Raw genomic sequence first — 21,788 nt, 5'->3', positions numbered from 1 at the left:
TCGGTACTGTGTCTCATCTGCAGATCTTTGAGTACTGCTGGTTTGAGTTTGTGTCCAATAACCGGATGCTCATGGAGTCCCAAATGAGGCACATTGTGAAGGATCGTCAGTTACGGTGCTACAGCCATGTGACATAATTCCCCAAGGGTGATCAGGCTCGCAGGAATCCCATTGTTGAGGACTCCGAATGGCTAGACCAGGCCAAGGGGACGTCCATGTAACACCTGGCTGCGGCAGATAGAGGGTCATTTCCAGAGGGTGGGATTGGACCGCGTGTCTACCTGGGAGATCCAGAGCTGTTTCAACATTTGGTGGGTGTAACAATGTGCTGTATCAGTGCATGGTCATGTCATATATTTTTTCATACAGAGTCAGTGAATCCCCTTTCCCACAGATAATACTTCAGCCCCTCTCTACCTCCTGACTAAGAAACGTGTCTGTCATTTAGACATAAAGTTCTCTACTGGAAAAAAAAAATCACTGGACTCTTTTTTGGTCAGGAGTCCACCTGGGGCTGGACCTGTTTAATGAGCCCCTCAAGGTCTTTCATTATTAGTCTGTCACTTAGCACTTGTAATGGCCCGAGGTTATTATGAAAGTGAAAGTCCTCACACAGGAAGACCTCAGCCTTCTTAACCTCAAAGGAACATTAGGAATATTAAAGTCAAACAAGAGGGTGGAACAACTTCACCATATCACAAAATGGCATCAGAGCTCATCTAATGAGTAGAACTGGGAAGTCACAGTTCTAGCACAGGTCTGTCCTGGGCACAGGCTGGGCAGGATTATACCCTCACATCAGCCATAACGTTCAAGCCACTGACAGGTGAAGTGAATCACATCAATCCTTTTGTTTCAATGGCACCTGGCAAAAGGTGGGATATATTAGACAGTAAGTGAACATTCAGTTCTTTAAGGTGATGTGCTGGAAGAAGGAAAAACGGGCAACCGTAAGGATCTGAACAACTTGGACAAGGGCTAAATTGTGATGGCTAAATGACTGGGTTATAGCAACTCCAAAATGGCATCTGTTGTGGGGTGTTCCCAGTTTATAGTGGTCCAAGGAAAGAAAACCAGTGGACCAGCGACCGGGTCACGGGCGCACAAGGCTCATTGGTGCATGCCGAGAGCCAAGGCTAGCACGTCTGGTCCGGTCCCAAAGAAGAGCTACTGCAGTACAAATTAATGCTGGCCAATGAGAGAAAGGTGTCCGAATGCACGGTGCATCACAGCTTACCGCAAATAGGGCTGTGTAGCCCATGCTGATCCTTGACATTCAATGGGTATGCAAGCATTAGACCTGGACCATGAAGCAATGGGAGAGGGGAGCCTGGTCCTTCTGGAAGTTTCTCCCATCTTCATCCAGGTTCTCTGGTGCTCCTCCAAAGTGACCATTGGGTGCTTGGTCACCTCACTTAGCCAGCAGCCATACCACATGCACTTTAGAAGAGGTTAGTCACCTGAAGCTAAACATCTTCTTTTAGATCATGTGGTTGACCGGATGCATGATGATGATAATAATAATAATAATAATAATAATAATAATAATAATAATAATAATAATACAGAGATGGCAGGAGGATGCACTATGGGAAGAAGGCAAGCTGGCAGAGGCAGTGTGATGTTCTGGGAAATGTTCTGCCGGGGAACCTTAGGTCCTGGCAATCATTTGCATGTTACTTTGACACATACCACCTACCTAAAGATTGTTGCAGACTACGTATATCCTTTCCTGTCAACGGAATTCCTCGATGGAAGTAACCTCTTTCAGAAGGGTAATGCACCCTGCCACACCTCAAAAATTGTTCAAGAGTGGCTTGAGGAAGATGACACAGAGTTCGAGGTGTCCACGTGGTCCCCAAATTCCCCAGATCTCAATCCAATTGAGTGTCTGTGGGATGTGCAGGGAAAGCGAGTCTGATTCAAGGAGGCCCCATCTCACAACTTACAGGACTCGCAAGATCTGCTGGTAACGTCTCAGCGCCAGTTACCACTGGACACCCTCAGAGGTCTTGTAGAGTCCATGCCTCGATCACGAGTGGGGCCGATACGATATTAGGCAGGTAGTTTTAATGTTGTGGCTGATGAGTTTAGAATGTAGATAGATAGATAAATAGTTAGATAGTGTCACACACGTGCGCATGGGAGGCAGCTAAAGGGCTTGAGTAAGGACAGTTCTGAGACATACCGGGATGTGGCAGAGTGCACTGACTCTTTTTCTCCCTTGCCTGCAGACCATTCTCAGGAGATTCCACCTGGTCCTCTTGACGTCACTTCAGGGACCAAGCCAATGGAAGGAGACCTTGCCGGCTACGGCCCCTGTGATGTCACGTCCGGGCTCGCACCAATGACAGAGGACCTACATGAGCCCGACCCCTTCGACTTCACCTGTTTTCCCCTTTAAAAGCCTCCAAATTGTCCCTATTCCCTCAGTTGTGTTTTGGACTCGGTTTTGTGCACACCTGTGCTGTATTTAATGAAAATTACTTTTGCAGCCAGGAAACTAGATTATGCAAGTGGCTGCCCCAAACCTTTATATGACTCTGTCTGGAGTTTGTGACAATAGATAGATAGAAAAGAATAGAAGAATAAAGAATATAGAAAAGGTAGAATAGGTAATTATGTTTAGGTGGAGATGAGAGTGGGGTGCACTTTCTTTTTCACATTGCCGCGTATGTGTTGGATTATTTATGTATTTTTTCATACCATCCTTGGAAGGCTTTACCAGACCACAGTAGAGCACACACATGTGCACGTTACTCATAGTATGAACCTCAAACCCACTAAATGTAATGGAGCGTAATACACAGCGAAAGGCCGTAACGTTACACCTCGACTCCAATGGAGCAGTGGACTGTGTGTAACGTACAGCACTGGCTCGCCTATTCAAGCTGGAGTCTAATTATTTGAATTTCAATATAATTTTTCAGTAACTAAAAAGCTAGGGGTGCCTGTGCAAATTTAGACATGTGAAGAAAACGCACGGCATTGGACACTGGGGCAGAAAACAAGAACGCTGAGAGTGCTGAAGCACCCCGTCTTGGAGGACACCTGACGGTTGTGTTCAGTAAGCCGCGCCCCTTCCTGTCAGAGCCATATAAAGTCAGACGACCCTGGAAGGGAGGGCGTCAGTTTTGGTTTCAAGCCTACCGCAGGACTCCGCTCCCAAGCCAGACTCACTCTTCTGAGCTACCTCAGTTTGAAGAAGCCTACAATGATTTTCTCATGGCAGGTTTTGTTTACACCAGTGTCTTTGTAAAGATCTGTTTTATTTATTTGGATTGAATTTGCATTAAATGGGGTGGCGAGGCGAGGTGGGTTGGACTCCTCCAGTCACTTGCCGGCCACAAGTGTCTTACCCTGCTGATCAATTTCAAGAAAGCCAGTATTAATTCCACTGTGATCTACTGCCATATAATATCAACAGGTGAAAGGGGAGGGTGGCATGGTGGGCACCAAGATTCACAACTTGTGTGGAGTCTGCATGCTTTTCCCATGGGTCCAAAGACATGCAGGTTAGGTGAATTGGGTGACACTAAATCGACCCTGGGGTGTGTTCAGTGTGTGTGTGTTCACCCGATGTTGGACTGGCAGCCCTGCCCAGGGTTTGGACCTGCCTTGCACCCTATGCTAGCTGGGAAAGGCTCCAGCATGCCCACCAAAACCCTGCTCTGAATTAAGCAGGTTAGAGAATGACATGATTTCCATGACGTGAATAGGCACTGCATTCACATTTATGTATGAATTACTAACTCAGTAAAGATGACTACAACGTGCTGCCAGTTTTGGCTCGGCCATGCTTGGCTTCTCAGTGCTTGTGCCTCAATGTTTTCTTTCACAAGAGGTGTCCTCAAAGTAGACCTTGCATGCTGTCCTTTATACAGGAGTTCAATTTTGGCACTTAAGATTTCTCCCACATTCCGAAGATGGTGTCAATATTATTAACGCCTCCAAATCATCTCTGTGTGGGTGCGTCTGGGCGCCCTGCAAAGACCCGGGACAGGCCATAGCTCCCTGCACAGGAAGCCTCTGTTTACTGCTGTAGCTTTAGGTTACCAAGCAGCATCTACAAATTCAAAGAAAAACCACTGCTGAACACGTGCTCACTCATGGTTTCATCCTTCCTGTACAGTTAGAACACTGCGTTCTTGACAGACGATCTTTGTCTACTTTATTTGAGGCTCTTTAGATAAAAAAGTAACGCCAAAGTGCACATTTTTCTACTCTAAAGTATACCATCCAAAAAAATGTGCATTTTTCAGCAAAAGCGTGAGATACAACACACGCCAAAGCACTGCACAATTGCTACTGTACAGAGCGCTCACACCTTTGGTTTCAAAATGATTAAAATGAATTTAAAATAGACTTTGTTCAGTGTGTAATACGGATTGGGTTATGGCAGGTGTTTTAGCTTTATAAAAAAAAAATCAAATACAAAATAAAATAAAACGTTTAAGAAATAGTTCACCGAAACAACAGCTGTAAATTTATATAGCACCTTTCATAAACAGAAAGTATCACAGGTTCTTTTAGATCCAACCAAGCCAGAAAGTTGAGGCAGAAAAATCAACAACTTTAAGGACAATGCAGATATCAGAAAACCGAACACGATGGCAGCACAGCGCAGCGATTTGCCATTAGCAGGCCGAATGAGTGGACTCTTGTTGCTTACGTGGCATTTGCTCTATATGCATGATACAGCTTGGTTTTGCATCAAGTTCAAGACAATAAAACATTTAAGATAGATAGATAGATAGATAGATAGATAGATAGATAGATAGATAGATAGATAGATAGATAGATAGATAGATAGATAGATAGATAGATAGATAGATAGATAGATAGATAGATAGATAGATAGAGTAGTCGGCAGGATTAGATAGATAGATAGATAGATAGATAGATAGAGTTTAATTTAGTGCAGTAGGCAGGATAAAAGAAAGAAAGAAAGAAAGAAAGAAAGAAAGAAAGAAAGAAAGAAAGAAAGAAAAAAAGAAAGAAAGATAATTTAATTTAGTGTTGTAGGCAGGATAAGATAGATAGATAGATAGATAGATAGATAGATAGATAGATAGATAGATAGATAGATAGATAGATTAATTTAGTGTAGTATGCAGGATAAAAGAAAGAAAGAAAGAAAGAAAGAAAGAAAGAAAGAAAGAAAGAAAGAAAGAAAGAAAGAAAGAAAGAAAGAAAGAATTTATTTTAGTGTTGTAGGCAGGATAAGATAGATAGAGTTACATTTAGTATAGTAGGCAGGATAAGACAGAGGCACTATATAATAGATAGACAGAGTCAGACTCACAAGCCCAAAATGTGATTCTCAACAGGACAGGTCCAAGGGGAAAGGTGAGGGTGCAACATAGGCCTTAATTCCCTTTCCCTCTTTGCCCCTGAGGACCACTAACATTAAAATTCTACTCCAGTCCTGAAAGTCCCACCTCCTGTGGTGCTCCCACTACTTTATGAAGTCCAACCCCAGAAGTCAACTTTGGACCAAGAAGCACCTTTAAGATGCTTCTTAAAGCCAGACATCTCAGTTTTGAGAGACTATTGGCCATTGTGTGTTGTCATGCAGTATACGGCCACCTGTTAAATGTGGTTATCCAACTTCTCCCACTTCTTTCACCTTTTCAGGTAGGCAAGATTATGGAATGGATAACATATCAAGCTGGATTTTATTGAACATTATGGGGAATGATTTGACCGTGACAGTACCTCTAGCCAGATTTCCATTTGCAGTAGAAAGGAGTGGGACAATCTGGAGGACCAGTGATGTCACTTTCACCAGAAAATTCTCTGCTATCCCAGTTGAAGAACACTGGACCAGCTCTTTACACTCATGAGAATTCTAGACAGTTCATGAGAGTCTACATGTGTTTTGTTGACCTGAGAAAGGCATACAACAGGTGTTCCTTGGCGTATCCAATGAAGGGGTGCTTCAACACTATTGGTCCACTGCTGTTACAGGCTTTTAGGTCCTTTTACAGCTGGAGTGACATCTTGGTTTGCATTACTGGCAATATGTCAGATTTGTTTCCGGTGGGTATGGGACTCCACCAGTGTTGCCCTCTGTCAATGATCATGTTCATGATTTTTATTGTCAGTTTTTGTACACACAGCCAAGGGGTGAAGGGAGACAAGTTCAGTAACCTCAGGATCGCATTTCGTCTTTTTTGCAGCCGATGTGGTCTTGTTGTCTTCATCAGGTGGTGGGCTCAGGTTCATACTGGGTCAGCTTACAGCTGGGTGTGAAGCAGTCAGGGTGAGGATCAGCACCTCAAAGTCTGAGATCATGGTGTTTGCTGGAAAAGGGTGGATTGGCTTCTCCAGGTTGAGGAAAAGGTGCTACTGTACCTCAGGTTAGAGGAGTTTAAGAATCTCAGGGTGTTGTTCACAAGTGTGGGGAGAAGGAACCGAGAGATCAACAGGTGGATTGGAACAGCAGTTTTTCAGATACTTTTACCAGTCAGTCGTAGTGAAAAGAAGGCAACACTCTCCGGCCAATCTACATTCCTACTCTTACCTTTGGCCACAATCATTGGGATTTGACTGAAAGGATGAGATTGTGGAGATAAGCAGCCTTCATAGAGTGCAATGGCTTGGGTGAGGAACACAGACTCAAAGAAGAGTCGCTGCTCCTCTACATTGAACGGAACCCATTGAGGTGGTTTAGACATCTGATTAGGATAGCTCCTGGACGCATCCATGCGGAAATGTTTCAGCCATGTCCAACCCGGGGCAGATTTAGGAGATTTGGAAGAGATTCTATCTTCCAGATGGTCTGGAAAAGCCTCGGCAACCTCCCTAGAGGAGCAGGTGGACAAAACAGACATCTGGGTACCTTTTGTTAGACTCTTCTCCCCGTGCCCTGGACTGGATAAGCAGGGCCTCTGAGAGAAAATCTGGGCCCCTGTGCCAAGAAGGTGTGTGGGCCCTTATATTAAATTCTACACACATGTATGCGTGTAGGTGGCACTGTGGTGCAGTGGGCAGTTAGGAGACCTGGGTTCGCTTCCCGGGTCCTCCCTGCATGGAGTTTGCATGTTCTCCCTGTGTCTGCATGGGTTTCCTCTGGGTACTCTGGTTTCCTCCCAAAGGCATGCAGGTTACATGTATTGGCGATTCTAAATTGTCCCCAGTGTGTGCTTGGTGTGTGGGTGTGCCCTACAGTGGGCTGGCGCCCTGCCCTGGGTTTGTGTTGGCTGGGATTGGCTCCAGCAGACCCCCGTGACCCTGTAGTTGAAATATAGCAGGATGTGTGCATGTTATTTATTTCTAACAATAGTAGATTACATCAATACATTTAGATAAGTATGTATAGGCCTTCTATTGCTTCGCGCTCACTCAACGCTTCTCAATCTTGTACGTGAAAGTTCTCGTTTGTAAGGAAGCCTCCTTCTCGAGATAGCGACACGTTTCGAGTTTTGTGATGTTTCTTTGTATAATGCTCCTTCAGCACTTGTTTCGTTTCTCGACTGTTCACAGCGGTTCACTTAGTCCGCTTTCCCATATTCACGGTGTCTACGTGATGTATTTTTTTGCCGGCTGATGACTTTTTTCTCACTGTGCCCAGAACCCCTTCCTCCTCGTCACGTCCCACTGAGCGGGGAATACCCTTGTAGACCACGTGACTTCTCTCCAAGGGCGGCCTTCATGAATGTCTGTTACGTCGTAAACTGTTGACCGCTGCTAAGTACCCTGTGACCCACGTGCCTTTTTAATTTTGAAACTAAACAGACTTGCAAAATTTTTAAAAATACAATCACAATTAAATGAATTAAATAAATAAATGTTCAAATTATAATAGAAATTATGGGACGCGTTGGGCTTCATGGGCCCCCTTGAGGTTCATAGGCCCCGGAGCGACATACCAGCTGCACCCCCCTGTCCTCAGACCTGTGGATAAGTGGTAAAAATGAACGGATGGATGGATTTTTAAAACAACTTTTTTCAGTTAAAAACAAAATTTACAAAGTGCTTTATTGTAGTGAGAAGTTCAAAAAATTGTAGTATACAATCCGCCACTTACAAACATTTTACTTTCTACACGCAAAGCCTTATAATAGTATGGTACAAAAGAGCTTTCTACATGTTATGTACATAGCTTTGTCTCCTCTTACAGAAGGAGTACCATTTCAAAACAAACATTGTTTTATAGATATGTAATTTACAAATAGCTTCCCATGGTTTACTGACCCTTGAAATAAGGAGACAGGAGAACCACCACCTAATGGCAGTGGGCACCAGGACCTCCTGATGCAAGTTTGTGATCATCGTCTGGATCCTCTGCTTAGAAAAATGCAATGCACCCATCACAGAGCAGAAGCAGAAACGTTTTTCTGTGGTCGTTCAGATGCACCTTGAAAGCCGGCCAACATGTGGTCCATCGATATCCAGTGCCTTAAACCACAATAACTATCGAAGTCTCAGGGAAAACAAGTGAAGATCAAGTCCATCTGTTCACGTCTCCTCAATCCAGTTCTTGCAAAGGAAACCAACAAATTAAGTCTATTGCACTAAATTCGATAACACACCTGACGCATTTTCACACCGAAATATTTACACTCAGACGTATTGCCATCGTTGGTTTACACGTAAGATTCCTTAACAAGAAACGTTTCCTCAAACAGGGATTGAGTCATCCTCTCGTGTCTGCTTTTCGATTCTGACATTGTCCTTTTCCGGTAGACCGAGGAAATCTCAGCACCCAGAGCGTCTTGTTGAGTTTGGTCTTCCTCTTGGAGGTATAGACTCGAGTCATTAGATCTCCTGTACAGGAGTGCCTCTGTGAAAGAAGAGGGTCTGGACTTTTTATCGAATGAGGATGTAGATGATAGCCTCCTCCTAGCATCTTGCACGGTCATAGACTTGTAGTCTGGAGGAGCAGGAATGACCCGAGTCTGAATCGCCTGCTCGTAGGACGGGGGCCGCCCTGGTAATTTTTTGTCCACTTGCTGGAAAACCTCAGTCGGGGACAAGAAATTGCGAGGATGGGGCTGGCAGGGCTCGACTTCATTTTGGGAGTCCTCCTGGAGGGTGTCGCAACCAAACTGTCCCTCTTTCTGAGTGTCCTTTTTTGAGGTACTTTTGTTAAAATGGGATGGCCCCCAGCTTTTTGCTTTGAGTAGAGGTTTCTTGTCATTGCGCACAGAAAAGGACAGAGAGTGTTTCTTCACTTCCTTCTCATTCTTTTGACTCTCTCCATTCGATTTGAAAGAGAAAGATTGGTGTCGCGCAAAGAAAAACCTCTTTGGGCTTGCAGGAGATTGCAAAGGGGAGCTGGTGAACACCGAGTTGACAGAGGCACTAGACGCCGTGCTCTCCAGGGAACACGTCGAGGATGCTTTGGAGGAGGAGGACCGTCCTAAGTCATTCAGCAGACAGGTGCTCAAGTTGGGCGGCCGTTTATCCTTGAAACGTTGCTTAATGACGCAGTCGTCTGAGTTTTGCTTTTTCAGATTTTGATCTTTGAAGGTGAGATCGTCACCTCTCTCTGCGGAACAGTCCTCGTGACTCCTGGCCAGTTTCTCTGATTTAATTTCAACTTCGTGTTTGTGAGAAGAAGCCAAAATATCTGGCTCCGAGCATCTTCTGTTATACCGATGGGAGAAGGTCTTCAAAGAGTCGAGCGATGTGGGTAATGCATCGCTTGAGAATGACTGGCTGCTCATTCGTTCCTCCAGGTCCGTGTTTTCACTGCACGCTAAGTCGCTTTGAATGTTTCTGATTTGTTCACTTGAGTCTCCGTCAGCATCAGTGCTGTCATAGGCTGAGTCATGTTGATGAGATGACAGCGTGTCTGCAGGAAAGAGACATCCATATTAAAACAGTGGTATAAAATGGTGGTATATTTAACAATTGATTATCTATCTATCTATCTATCTATCTATCTATCTATCTATCTATCTATCTATCTATCTATCTATCTATCTATCTATCTATCTATCTATCTATCTATCTATCTATCTATCTATCTAATCCTGCCAACTAATCTATCTATCTATCTATCTATCTATCTATCTATCTATCTATCTATCTATCTATCTATCATTTGAAAAAATACATCAATAATCCAACATATACACAGCAATGTGAAAAAGAAAGTGCACCCCACGCTCATCTCTACCTAAACTTAATTACCTGTTCTACCTTTTCTATATTGGGCACAAGGCAAGAACTGACTTTGAACGCTACACCAGAACATAGCATGTTTATATTTTTTAATTAAAATGTAGGTATTTTAATGACTAATCTGAGTATAATATATACTGTAGGTTTCTTAACTTAAATGGCAACTATAAAAAGACCAGGTGTGAGAGAGTTTCGGAGTTACATGAATGTAAGCTGTAATGAAGTGGGTATTCTGTATAAAATGTTATATATTTTTTAAATTTAGGAGAAAACTTTTATCCTGATCACCAGCTCTGCAACCAAAATAAAGACGGTAGGCCTTTTTTACAAGTGGTGCAAGTGACTTTCGCTGTGCTACCAAGGTGAATTCCCCACAAATGTTGCAAGAACGTATCTGGTTTGTTTATGCAAGCAGGCGACACATTTCACTTCCACCAAAGCATCTTCCCTGACAAACAGCTGAGATGCTACTGGATCTTGGGAGTGAAAACCAGGGACAGGTCTGGATGAAGACGCAGTTACTAACCTCTCTTTCTTTTTGCAGCCCCATAGTGGAGGAAGAACTCAAAGAAGAGTGCTGACCTCACTTCCAGGCTCACCCCATTCATTCCCTTCTCTATGTATGAAACATGAATGACTGGAAATTGGCATTCATTATTGGAACCACATCTGCTGAGACCACACTTGGCTGCAGGAGCAGCAATTTGGAGATCACACAGAACAATCTGTTTCTGTTCCTTCCTTTTTGCTTTGTCTAATTTCAGTTTACATTGCTGCTATTAAATGGGGAATCTCTGTGAGATCCGACTGTTCTGGTCACCTTGTTTTGTCACAGTTCTCTTCACTCTCTTTCTCTGCGTCTAAGGATCTCCTTCCTGGCTCATCCTTGACAAACAATACCACCTCGGGGCAAGAGGGGTTGCTGTCGCTAACGGTATCATCTCTTTCAGTTCCTAAAGCACGGAAAACACGTCTAATAAGGTAAGTGACTCCGCCCCAATACTACTACATTTCAGGTGCTCCTGTAAGGTGGCTTCTCATTGTGGACAAGCACTTGAGCTCTGCTTCAGACCAGAGAACCTCAAGAAGGGATTGAAATACTTTATTTTGTTTTATATGTGCCATCTTCTGCTATTTTTGTTAAAGTCTCTTTTATCAATGACATGGGGCAACCAAGCGGGTGGCCCAACATTTGTTTTGGATCCTGTTTCATACCTCCCATGACCATAATATGTAAATGAATAACTACTTCTACCTCTAGAACTACATTTATATCTACATCTGTGGCTCAATTGTGCACATCCAATGCCTAGATTTGAATTCCATGATCTGTGGGGTGTTGGCATGTTTTCCTTGGAATCTCCAGGATCGTACATCTACCCACAGACATGGACGTTGTTATTCTAAGTTGGCCCTATTTTTGTGGACTGTCGATGCCTTTAATGACCAGGCACCTGAACCATTATTGGTTCCTGCCTTGTGCCCAAAGCATTCAGGATAAGCTCAAGATCTCCACAACTCAGAGCGACATTACATGGAAGTGAGAGTGTCATGTTATTCGTTATATATACATAAACCATATATTTACACCACATGTTCTTTGCTGGTTTATGCTGTATATACACATCCAAATTACAGTTTGAAGGAAGGAGTTGGACTCAATTACTCACCTGAGCTATCAGCCAGCTCCTCTTCCTCAAGCAAGGATAAAATGTTCTCCCCAAATATTTCACAGCAGTTCTCAATTAAGAATTGTGTCAAGGTTGTGACCTATAAAAATGGAGGAAAAAATATCATTTAAATGTGATTTCTAAGTTGTTTTGGATCAAATGTTATTACTGGTCAATAATAATAACATTTCAAAGAAATTTAATGTCACATCAGTTTTAAACAAGTGTTGTAAAATGATGAGAGGGGAACTAAAATTGAAAAGTTATTAAAATAATCTAACAGGCACGCTCTTCACCCAAAGCCCCCGTCCACACTTATTATCTCAGCCCTGAAAGACACACTGGAAATATGTGGAAGTTGCATGTGAGAGAAGAAGGCATGGAGGTTCCCAGAGGAGGGAGCAGCGATGTTGGCCGCTTAGCAAGATTTGGTGTGGATGACCATTGGTGGATCTTTGCTTCAGATAACAGAGGAAGGATCAAGGTGGGCTTCCTTAGGTCAATGGGCTAAAGAGTTGTCCTGGGAGGTCAGAGCTTGCTTTTGCAGCAGACTTTCCTCGGGAATGAAGAATGAGGACATCTTAGCTATTAACTAAACATACATGGCTGATGGATGGGAAGAAACTTCTCTCATTTGTAATTAATAAAGTAATTCAAAGTGTGAGATATGGCCGGCCAGTCATCCCGGCCAATACCCCCAGGCCGCCAGGTGGAGCCATCCCTGCATCATGGAGGGGCCCTAAATTCCAGCAGGAACTCATCGGAATTGGAGTCTTCCAGTGCGACCCTGCTGGATAACATGGGGGCCACCAGGAGACACTGCTGGGAGGCCCAGAGACATTGGTGTTCACTACAATCCGGAAGTACGTCATAGTCACGAGGACGGAAGGACCGACGTACTTCTGGGATGAAGAAAATAGGACTTTTTATCTAACCCGGAGGTGATGGGGAATCATGGACTGACGGATGAAACACTTCCGGGTTAACCAGTACCGGTATAAAGGATTGTGGGAAACCCAGACAGGTGAGCTGAGCTGGGTGGCAGGGTGGCAATGCATCTGGAAGAGTGGAGGATTACTGATTATTGATTGTGTATTGGTTAATGAATATTGTGGAGTGGAGGGCGCTTTGTGCACTGTATAGTCCGGAAATAAATCATATTTGGACTTTTATCTGGTGTCTGACATACTGTCTGAGGGATCAAGGGGATGACAGCACCCCCTATCTGTCACAAAAGATAAGGAAAAAAGGTCCAAAAGTAGAAATATAGGAGGATATTAATAGACAAGATGGATCAGAGGAAGTTAGAAATTGCAGACAGGAATGTACGGACTGGGTGGCATCGTCAAAAGGGGTCTGGGGTTCAAATCTGGCAGGACTGGCAATAATGTGTGACATCGCACTTCTGAAAGGGTGACCTCTGAGTGGTGACCAACTGTAACTTGCATATATCATATATTTGGGTTTTTGGAAGATAGAATCACATCCCTGAACACAGAATGTCTCGCAGCAACCTTTAATTTGAAAGGTAAAGACCAGTGGGAAGCCCTGCTCGAGTTTGGAGTAGAAGCTAATGAGCAGAGTTGGATGACGTGGAAGTGAAGAGGAACACCATAGGCTTTAAAACACCCACAAAAAGGAAGGCATATTGAAGTAGGACCTCAAAGCCTACAACATCTGGAGTCCACTGTCATCACAGTCGTCCCGTGAAGGGACAATTCCAGGTGTTCCACCGGCACGTCGAGCCCGAGGACGTAAACATTGGGACTGTGAATCGTCCAAATGTACATCAATACTGCTAGTGAATATGAAACCCGAGGAGTCAGATTTAAGACTGTGGTTTTGAAATGAGAAGTTCCGACTCTCGTTTTCCACTCAAGTTTCCTGCCTGCTTATTTTTTTTTCCGCCGTCATGCTTCATGGAACTTTTTTTGGTTTTCTTAATGCTCACTCATGAATGATTTATCTTCCATCTCCATCCCAGTGAAGTACAGGAACAGAACATCTGAAGTCGTTTCATCCCATCAAGGTTTCATTTTGCAGGTTTTTTAAGGTACTTTCACTGACGCCTGAGTGTTTACCACTTGATTCTTTATCGACTTCCTGACACGAGGTGGAGGCCGTGTTTTTGATCAAAATATTGTTATTTGGTAAGAATAAAAATGGATTGGCAAACCTCGAGTAAACATGTTCTACCACAAAAGCACCTCCCCTGGGTTTAGTGTGTTTAGTCTTTTGGGTTGTGGTAACAGGGGTGGTCCTTACCTTTTCTGTCATCTCCTTTTGGACTTCTAGGGACACTTTCGGGTTAAGCTGCAGCATGTTGGGTGCAATGCACACAGCCAGGTTTTTGGCGTCCATTTTGTTGATCTCCGATTTTTTAGTGATGTGGTACAGTAAGCAGAGAAAATACTCAAGAAAGACGACGTTAGGTCTCGGGAGTTTGTCCACAACCCTAAAGAAAAAAAAAAAGAAAGTCAGAGGCGTTAAACCAGAGTATGGTGTCACCTCCTGTTTTGCAACTTCTCCTTTAAATAAACCTCTGAAAATACAGAAGTGAAACTTTGATTTAAATGTGTATGAAAATTCCATTCAGAACTCCCCTGCTGTAAAAATAAAAAATGTATGTGCATGGATGGGAGTGGCGCCTGGCAGTGCCAGGCGTGTCTGTTCAAGATGCGACGTGTTGCCCTGGGGGTGAGATACTTACTGCTTCAGTTCATCGTAGCGGTCACTAACGCTTTCCTTCTCCATTGCTGTCATCCAAGATTCATAAAGTTCGGTCAATAGAAGGCTGTTTGGAATTTGCCTCAGGAAATCCTGAAAGATAAAGACACCAAGCAATTGAGTTATGGGATGGCGTGACATTGGCAGACAAAATAAGAGCATGAGAAGCAAGAACAATTAGCCCATCAAGATCGTTTGATTGCTGTGCAGATATTTCTTAAAGGTGGTCAAAGTTTCTGCTCCATCTAATCTGATCCTGATTCCCACAACCCACCTGATGTTCTTGAGTATGTGAGTGGTAATTTAGTTGAAGGACCTCTGCTGGACCTACTTTAATGAAGCCTTTGAGATTTCTGAAGGCCTGGATTAGGTCCCCAAGGGGTCTCCTCTGCTCAGGACTAAACAGGTTGACGTCTCAGAGTCTGTCGGAGTAGGACACGTCCTTAAGTCCTGCTCTTCTCTGCATAATAACTAGCAATCACACAACTGCATGTGTCTTCACGACTTCTGCCAGCCTGAGGTTCTGTTCCTTAGTCATTTAACCTGACAGCTATAACCTGCTCACCTACTCACTCCATCACTTTGTCAGGCCATTTTTTAGACCCCCAGGTTTGCCATATCAAACTCCCATATATGGATTTTAATGGATCACATACAAACTGGTCAGCAGGTGTACACACCAAGAACCAAGTGTTCCATAATGGGAAAACAGTTATTTCAGTCGATAACATTACTCGCATCTTCAATATTACCTTTAGCACAGCAGCAAGCAGAATAACAGGTTTCTCATCCAGGTCGATCTCTGTGCCAGCATTCAAATGCTCCTTCATCTCTTTGAAGACTTTCACGTTACCGGCCTTCCGGAAAATTCCTTCAGTGTTGATACCTTTCTTCAGTAGGTTGCAAAGGATATCCTGTGAAGAAACCCGACAAGCACACGTTTACCAAACTAGAAACACAAATACTCAAACATATTATCCAGTTTGAGGTCACATGATGCGCGAACCCTCTTCCACTTTCCAAAGGTGAAGGGTGAGACTCGGTCAGGTGACCAGAGCTGGTAAATGTGAGGCATTACTGTATTCTAAAAAATGTGAAAATATTTTTATTTATAATTATTAAGAATGCGGAAATGAAAAACAAATCACGGGTAATCGTGTGTTACAACCCTGCCGACTCAAACGAGATAGGCGAAGCTCAACGGCGATGACCCTTTCGATGTTCTACTTAACGACATTAGAAACTTTGCAAAAGAAGTAATGTGTCAAAAGTAATTAAAAATCAGCTTCTACATATTCTTGCTTTTGTTTTATAAAAAAGCGAATGTAAAAAAGTTTATCTCTTGCCTGTGTCTGTGGCAGGGTTATAACACACCAGTAGCATATGGTGCTCTTGGTTGCAGTATTAGATCCCTGACAGACTATCAAAGACCATTACTTAATGAAATTGTAGCCTCGTACGACTGCTAAAGTTGTAGATTAATCATTTGAGCAAATGGCGTAGATGGCAGGACTCCATTTCTCCTCACACGCTTAATTGAGGAGCCACTTGATTATCCATTTCACGGTTTCCAGCTGCTGTGGTGAGCTCAGCTGTGATATGTGCTCTCAAGGGTAAGGAGCTCCATTTAACAATTTTAATTTAGAGAGTGACCATCTTACTTGACCTCCAATGCTACATTAATTGAACAATATGTGAAGAGACCGGGACTCCATTTCCCAGCACACCCTGCACACCAGATGATACATGAAATATGGAAATGTGCTTCAGGCTAGCCTTAGAAAATGAACTTTAAAAATATCATACCATAATCGGTTTAGGAAGTTTCTCCTCTTCATCACAGACTATTGACAATGGCTGCCCGAAAAGTGGGGTTTTCATATCAAAATCTGAACGCATGGTCTCTGAGTTGGTTAAACTCCTTCGTTGGAAAGGCCAGGACAGCACTTTCTTCCTCTTTTTATGGCCCTCTAAGAAAACATAAATATAAAAAACAATTAGCTAGAACCGAAAATAAATGGATCAACAGTAGGACACCACACTCATCACACTGGCTCAACTAATCAGCCCAGTCTGGCATGTGGGAAAGAACTGGAAATGAAGGCATGCAGAGAACGTGCAACACACACACACACACACACATAATAACCATGGCAGACTTTGAAGACGATTCCCTCGAATTGTAATACTTGTCCCCAAACAGAAAAACCTAATGTTGATTTGATTACGGGCGGCACAGTGGCGCAGTGGGTAGTGCTGCTCCCTTGCAGTAAGGAGACCTGGATTTGCTTCCCGGGTCCTCCCTGCGTGGAGTCTGCATGTTCTCGCCGTGTCTGCGTGGGTTTCCTCCCACAGTCCAAAGACATGCAGGTTAGGTGGATTGGTGATTCTACATTGGCCCTAGTGTGTGCTTGGTGTGTGTGTGTGTGTGCCCTGCGGTGGGCTGGCGCTCTGCCCGGGGTTTGTTTCCTGCCTTGCTCCCTGTGTTGGCTGGGATTGGCTCCAGCAGACCCCCGTGACCCTGTGGTTTGGATAACAGATGGATGGATGGATGGATATTAACATCCTGATAATAGCCTCGTCAATAAATAACAAAATGGTGCAAACTTGTCCGTCTTAATGAGTTGTCACATTCTGTATTGTTTAATCAATTACACTTTTGTTTTCTTTCACTTCAAAAATATTTCACACTTAACCCATAACACCAATCTTAATCTGTGCCATAGGGAGGGGGGGTTCAGACACTCAGAAAACAGTTAGAAAGTCAGGCTTGTGTCTCTTCAAACTCACCAATCGCACGGCCCGTCCCGTCTGTGATGTCACTCCGTGCAGGGGGCTGGTAAGCTTTGACGGCGTCCTGCGGAAGAACCAGGCTGTTACTTCACAGAGCATGTGAAAGCCACGTGCAGCATTCGGATTACAAAGATAAATGGCCGCGGAGTGGCACAGTATGCCATCTCTCGTGGATGCAGCTTACTGATTGCACTTTCACACAGTGCTCTTTACGCTACAGCATAGCTCATACTGCTGAACCGACCAACATACAAAAAAAATCATCCAAATTCTAACAGAGTTTAGCAAGCTGTAAATAAAGAGACTTGGGACCTATTGGATTGCATTTCACATTCACTGGTGGGCATTATTAACAGTCACTTTTCTGTTTAACTACTGTAGCACCTCCACTAGACTGGTGAGACCTCCACTCTACACATAAAGTAAAACTGCCAATGTGATATTCGAGAAACCTCATCCAAAACAGAACAAAACATCAAGAAGATAGGCACAATGAAAGAAACTTACCTCCACATCATATTCAATGTAAGGATCCATGCAGCCTCCTGTTAGTGTTTTAGTCTGCAAGAAGAAGAAGTAACAGACCATCAGATCAATATTAGCCTCCGTAAACATGAAATGAAAGTCAGTCAAGCCACGAAGAACAACCCGGGCGTCTCGACTTACTGTGCTGCTGCTGCCGCTTAACACCTTCATGAGTACGTCTTCTGGGGGCTTTGGGATTTCTTTGATGTTGTCTCTTGCAGTTCTGATGGTTCTACACAAAAATGCAAACAAATTACTTTGTTTTTCCTATACAGTTTCTTTCTCTTTATATATAGCACATCATACTTCAAACTTATACATGAAAACAGTGACAGATAAATTGTGTTTATCGTTAGTGGGGACCACACGCTGTCCGTGTGCTGAACGATCAGTGGGACCGGCAACCCGGCTCTGTGTCACTGCATGGCCACCCAAAGCATTTATGAAAACTGTTAAAAGTCTAACACAGCAGCCAAACAAAATAAAGATAAGCAAATCAAACCTCCAAACAAATCAACTCACTTCTCAAAGTTTAAGGGGGGCATTCAGCAATAGTCAATAATACTGCCTACTGACATGGCAGGCTTTCTTGCCTATTTCACTATTTGAATGTTTTTATAAAAATTGTATAGAACACCATTCACAAGAAACATAACCGCCATACAAAAGTGTAAGGAAAAATATTCCAAATAGCTTTAGACACTTAATATCTGTAAATACTAAATAAGACATCGTTCTTTATGATCACCAATACAGAGCCATCAAAATGACTAAGACAAAGAGACAAAAACAAAAGCTCAGCTCCCCTAGCATGTTTTAACTTCTATTACATTTACACAGCATATTTAACGCGGCACATAATGAAGCTCATTTAAAAGCAAATTACAAAACCACCAGAAACGAAATAATATAACAAGTTAAAAAAATATCTTGCTGATTAGCAGTCTATTGATTCCTCTCATGTTTTTACATTGAGATGTACCTATATAGCGCCTTTCATACAAAGTGCTTGAAAAACATATCAATAATAATAATACAAAGAAATGTAATACAATCTATCCATTTTATAGCACCTTTCATATCTATCTATCTATCTATCTATCTATCTATCTATCTATCTATCTATCTATCTATCTATCTATCTATGTATTACATAGTGCCTTTAATATTTTGCTATTATTTAAGTTTTTAAAGTCTACTGATTTATCTTTTTCATATTTTATACTAAGAAATATTTATATAATACCTTTCATACAATGTGCTTAAAAATCTATCAGTAATAATATGGCAAAGAAATAATATCAATCTATCATAGAGTGGCTTTCCTATCTATCTATCTATCTATCTATCTATCTATCTATCTATCTATCTATCTATCTATCTATCTATCTATCTATCTATCTATCTATCTATCATGCTTTTCATGTGCCTTTCATATTTATCTGTGTACCAATTATATAGGGTCATTCATGTCTTTATGTATTTTCCACCTTGAATATGCGTAGATAGATAGATAGATAGATAGATATTTGAATGAATCTGTCAATCATGTTGTGCTTTCAAAAGCTCTACAACTTATATATATATATATATATATTATACAGTGCCTTTCAAATCTTGCATTATATAGCACCTTGTGTATCTATCTATCCCTCTTTGAAGAATAAAATAATTAGCCTATAACGTATCAAATATATATGTATCTGTTAATATTAATATTTGTATATTGCAGTGGTTGTTGTATTTTACTTTTCATCTGTTGGTCCCTGTATCTGTTTATGTATGAAGTACCTATAGTAATTTGAAAATTGTATGCATATATTTATATAATACAGTTATACCATTTTCTTACAGTGTGCTTAAAAACAAGCAATAATATCACAAAGAAAGTTTTATCTATCTATCTATCTATCTATCTATCTATCTATCTATCTATCTATCTATCTCTCTCTCTCTTATATAGCGCCTTACAGTGTTTGTCTGCCTATCTATCCTATCTCCCTGTCACACATGCTCTTCTTACACACATGCATGCAGTACTAATCCCATCATGAACCAGACGGCAGATACAGATAATGCGTTTAACTATCTTCATTACTTTTTCCTCTTTTCACAAATTCATTTTTTCCAGTTTGCATGAAAGGTTAATGAAGGCTGTACTTACAAGTGGAGAGTATCTAGCCAGCGTTCTTTCACCTCAGGCGAGCTGCAGGTAAAACAAACAGCATGATTGTCAGCTACTAATCCACTGGCGTGCGTGAGACAGACTAAAGAGAAGTTGCTCGGCCGGCGGGGTATTAAAGGCGGCGTAGTGGGTGGTGGAAATTCTCAGAGTAATGGAGACAGGAAACAGCGTCACAGGCCCTCATTTGAAAACACCGAGATTTCCCTTTACCTTTTCAAGGTTGCTATTGCAGGCTGGAAACAGTGACTTTGTTGAAGAGTACTGACCCTGCGTCACCTGGTGGGCTTCTTCAAGGTGAATATGGTCTTTGTAGGTGGTTGCAAACCCTAAGGTGGTCACCCATGCTGTGCTGCGTTTGTCACACTAACACCTGGGCTCCAGACGTGAAATAACAGTTACAAATGTTGCGCCTCAGATTCTCTGCTGATTATTTGTTGTGCACAACACGTTACACGTGAATGTGTGCAAGGGAAAGACACTTTCTGAAAAAATAACTTGTCAGTCTATGCTGAGCAGGACCACTGCATGTAAAAAGCATTACTTAAATAGGAAGTCAGTTATGAAAAGGAAACTTCTTGACCACAGTATTTGTCCCAACCAGCAAAACTTTTACTTTTAATCTGGAAACTTCACTCTAGAGGTGACGTTCTGGCCGCTTTACTTTAAGGCTCTAGGGCACGACCAGTGCACCTGGCACCATAATCAGGTGCTGAAACTCACTGCAGAAGTTATCAGCATGAGAATTAAGAGCAGATGAAAAACACAAATGTAACCACTGAGATAAAAACGTGCAACTTCATGAAGGTTGGAGAGCAACCACAAGCAGGAAACAAGAAATCAGTGGGAGTCCTGCCAACTGCTGAGGATTGGCAGTCCTATTATGTATTTGGAGAAGCAGCTAGAATTTCTCCAGCACAGCAACTCAACATCCATGAGGCTGATCATCCTCATTCTCAATGAAGAAATGAAGGCCATCATTCTTCTGGAGGTGACAGTCCCATGGAGCAGGAAGAGGGCCACATTTAAGGATCTTGTGCTAGACTGCTATAAACAGTGCAGGATGGTACAGTAAGGTGTATGCTCATCAAGGCTGATTAAGGGGGCATTTTAGGGCAACAACTCAATGGAGCCTTCAGTACACTTGGCATCACCCGAAAGGGGAGAAGAAGAGCCATCAGGAACATCACAAGGGCAGCAGAAAATGCCTCAACGTGGCTCTGGATTAGGAGAGGAGGCCCATGGAGAAAAGTAAGAGCCACCTGAGCATAAGCCGCGGCTTAATCAACCATGTGCCATCTGAGCATAACCCATGGCTTACAGTTTGCTCAGGTGGCACTTAATAATAATTCATTACGTTTATATAGCACTTTTCGCAGTACTCAAAGCAATATCCACACAAGGAGGAACTGGGAAGCGAACCCACAATCTTCCACAGTCTCCTTACTGCAAAGCAGCAGCACGACCACTGAGCCACCTGTGAGCTTCTTGATCAACCATGATCAACCATCAACTACGGCTGGGTTGCTTGGATGAGGGTCTCCGATGTTAAAAGACTCAAAACACCCATTGACCCCGGCAACATCACATCGTTATTGGGGGAGAAAATGACACCGTGACGGTCTAGAAGACTGCGTGAGGTGTATCATCTTGAGGCCTGGAAGAAATAAAAGTGGTCACCAAAATGGATGATTAGTAGAGAGAGAATGAGGGCAAGTGAGAGGGAATGAAAACAGAAAAGAGGATGGGATTAAAGA

The 21,788-nt window shown here is 42.7% G+C and overlaps 1 protein-coding gene across 1 annotated transcript; it reads right to left on the bottom strand.

The window, feature by feature from the left end:
* Nucleotides 1–7,948: 7,948 nt before the first annotated feature.
* Nucleotides 7,949–20,562, bottom strand: tagapb (T cell activation RhoGTPase activating protein b). The gene is made up of 10 exons (XM_039738317.1): nt 20,014–20,562; nt 17,991–18,081; nt 17,832–17,885; nt 17,322–17,388; nt 16,338–16,501; nt 15,284–15,445; nt 14,515–14,624; nt 14,070–14,259; nt 11,805–11,904; nt 7,949–9,802 (listed from the first exon to the last, which is right to left on the bottom strand). Exons 2-10 carry the CDS (start codon nt 18,018–18,020, stop codon nt 8,592–8,594), a joined length of 2,088 nt encoding a protein of 695 aa, XP_039594251.1. The 5' UTR covers nt 18,021–18,081; nt 20,014–20,562; the 3' UTR covers nt 7,949–8,591.
* Between the last annotated feature and the right edge of the window lie 1,226 nt (nt 20,563–21,788).

Source organism: Polypterus senegalus, chromosome 16 (genome assembly GCF_016835505.1).
Source record: "Polypterus senegalus isolate Bchr_013 chromosome 16, ASM1683550v1, whole genome shotgun sequence".
Taxonomy (NCBI): Eukaryota; Metazoa; Chordata; class Cladistia; order Polypteriformes; family Polypteridae; genus Polypterus; species Polypterus senegalus.
The sequence above is the reverse complement of the archived record's forward strand: the minus strand, read 5'-3'. Positions and strand labels throughout refer to the sequence as shown.

Bases quoted from the DNA above. Each gene is read 5' to 3' on its own strand.
- tagapb (XM_039738317.1), bottom strand. From the start codon at position 18,020: ATGAAGGTGTTAAGCGGCAGCAGCAGCACA. The intron at 16,502-17,321 runs GTGAGTTTGAAG...ATGTTTTCTTAG, and splicing joins CGGGACGGGCCGTGCGATTG to AGGGCCATAAAAAGAGGAAG. The intron at 14,260-14,514 runs GTAAGTATCTCA...TTTTTTCTTTAG, and splicing joins CGCTACGATGAACTGAAGCA to GGTTGTGGACAAACTCCCGA.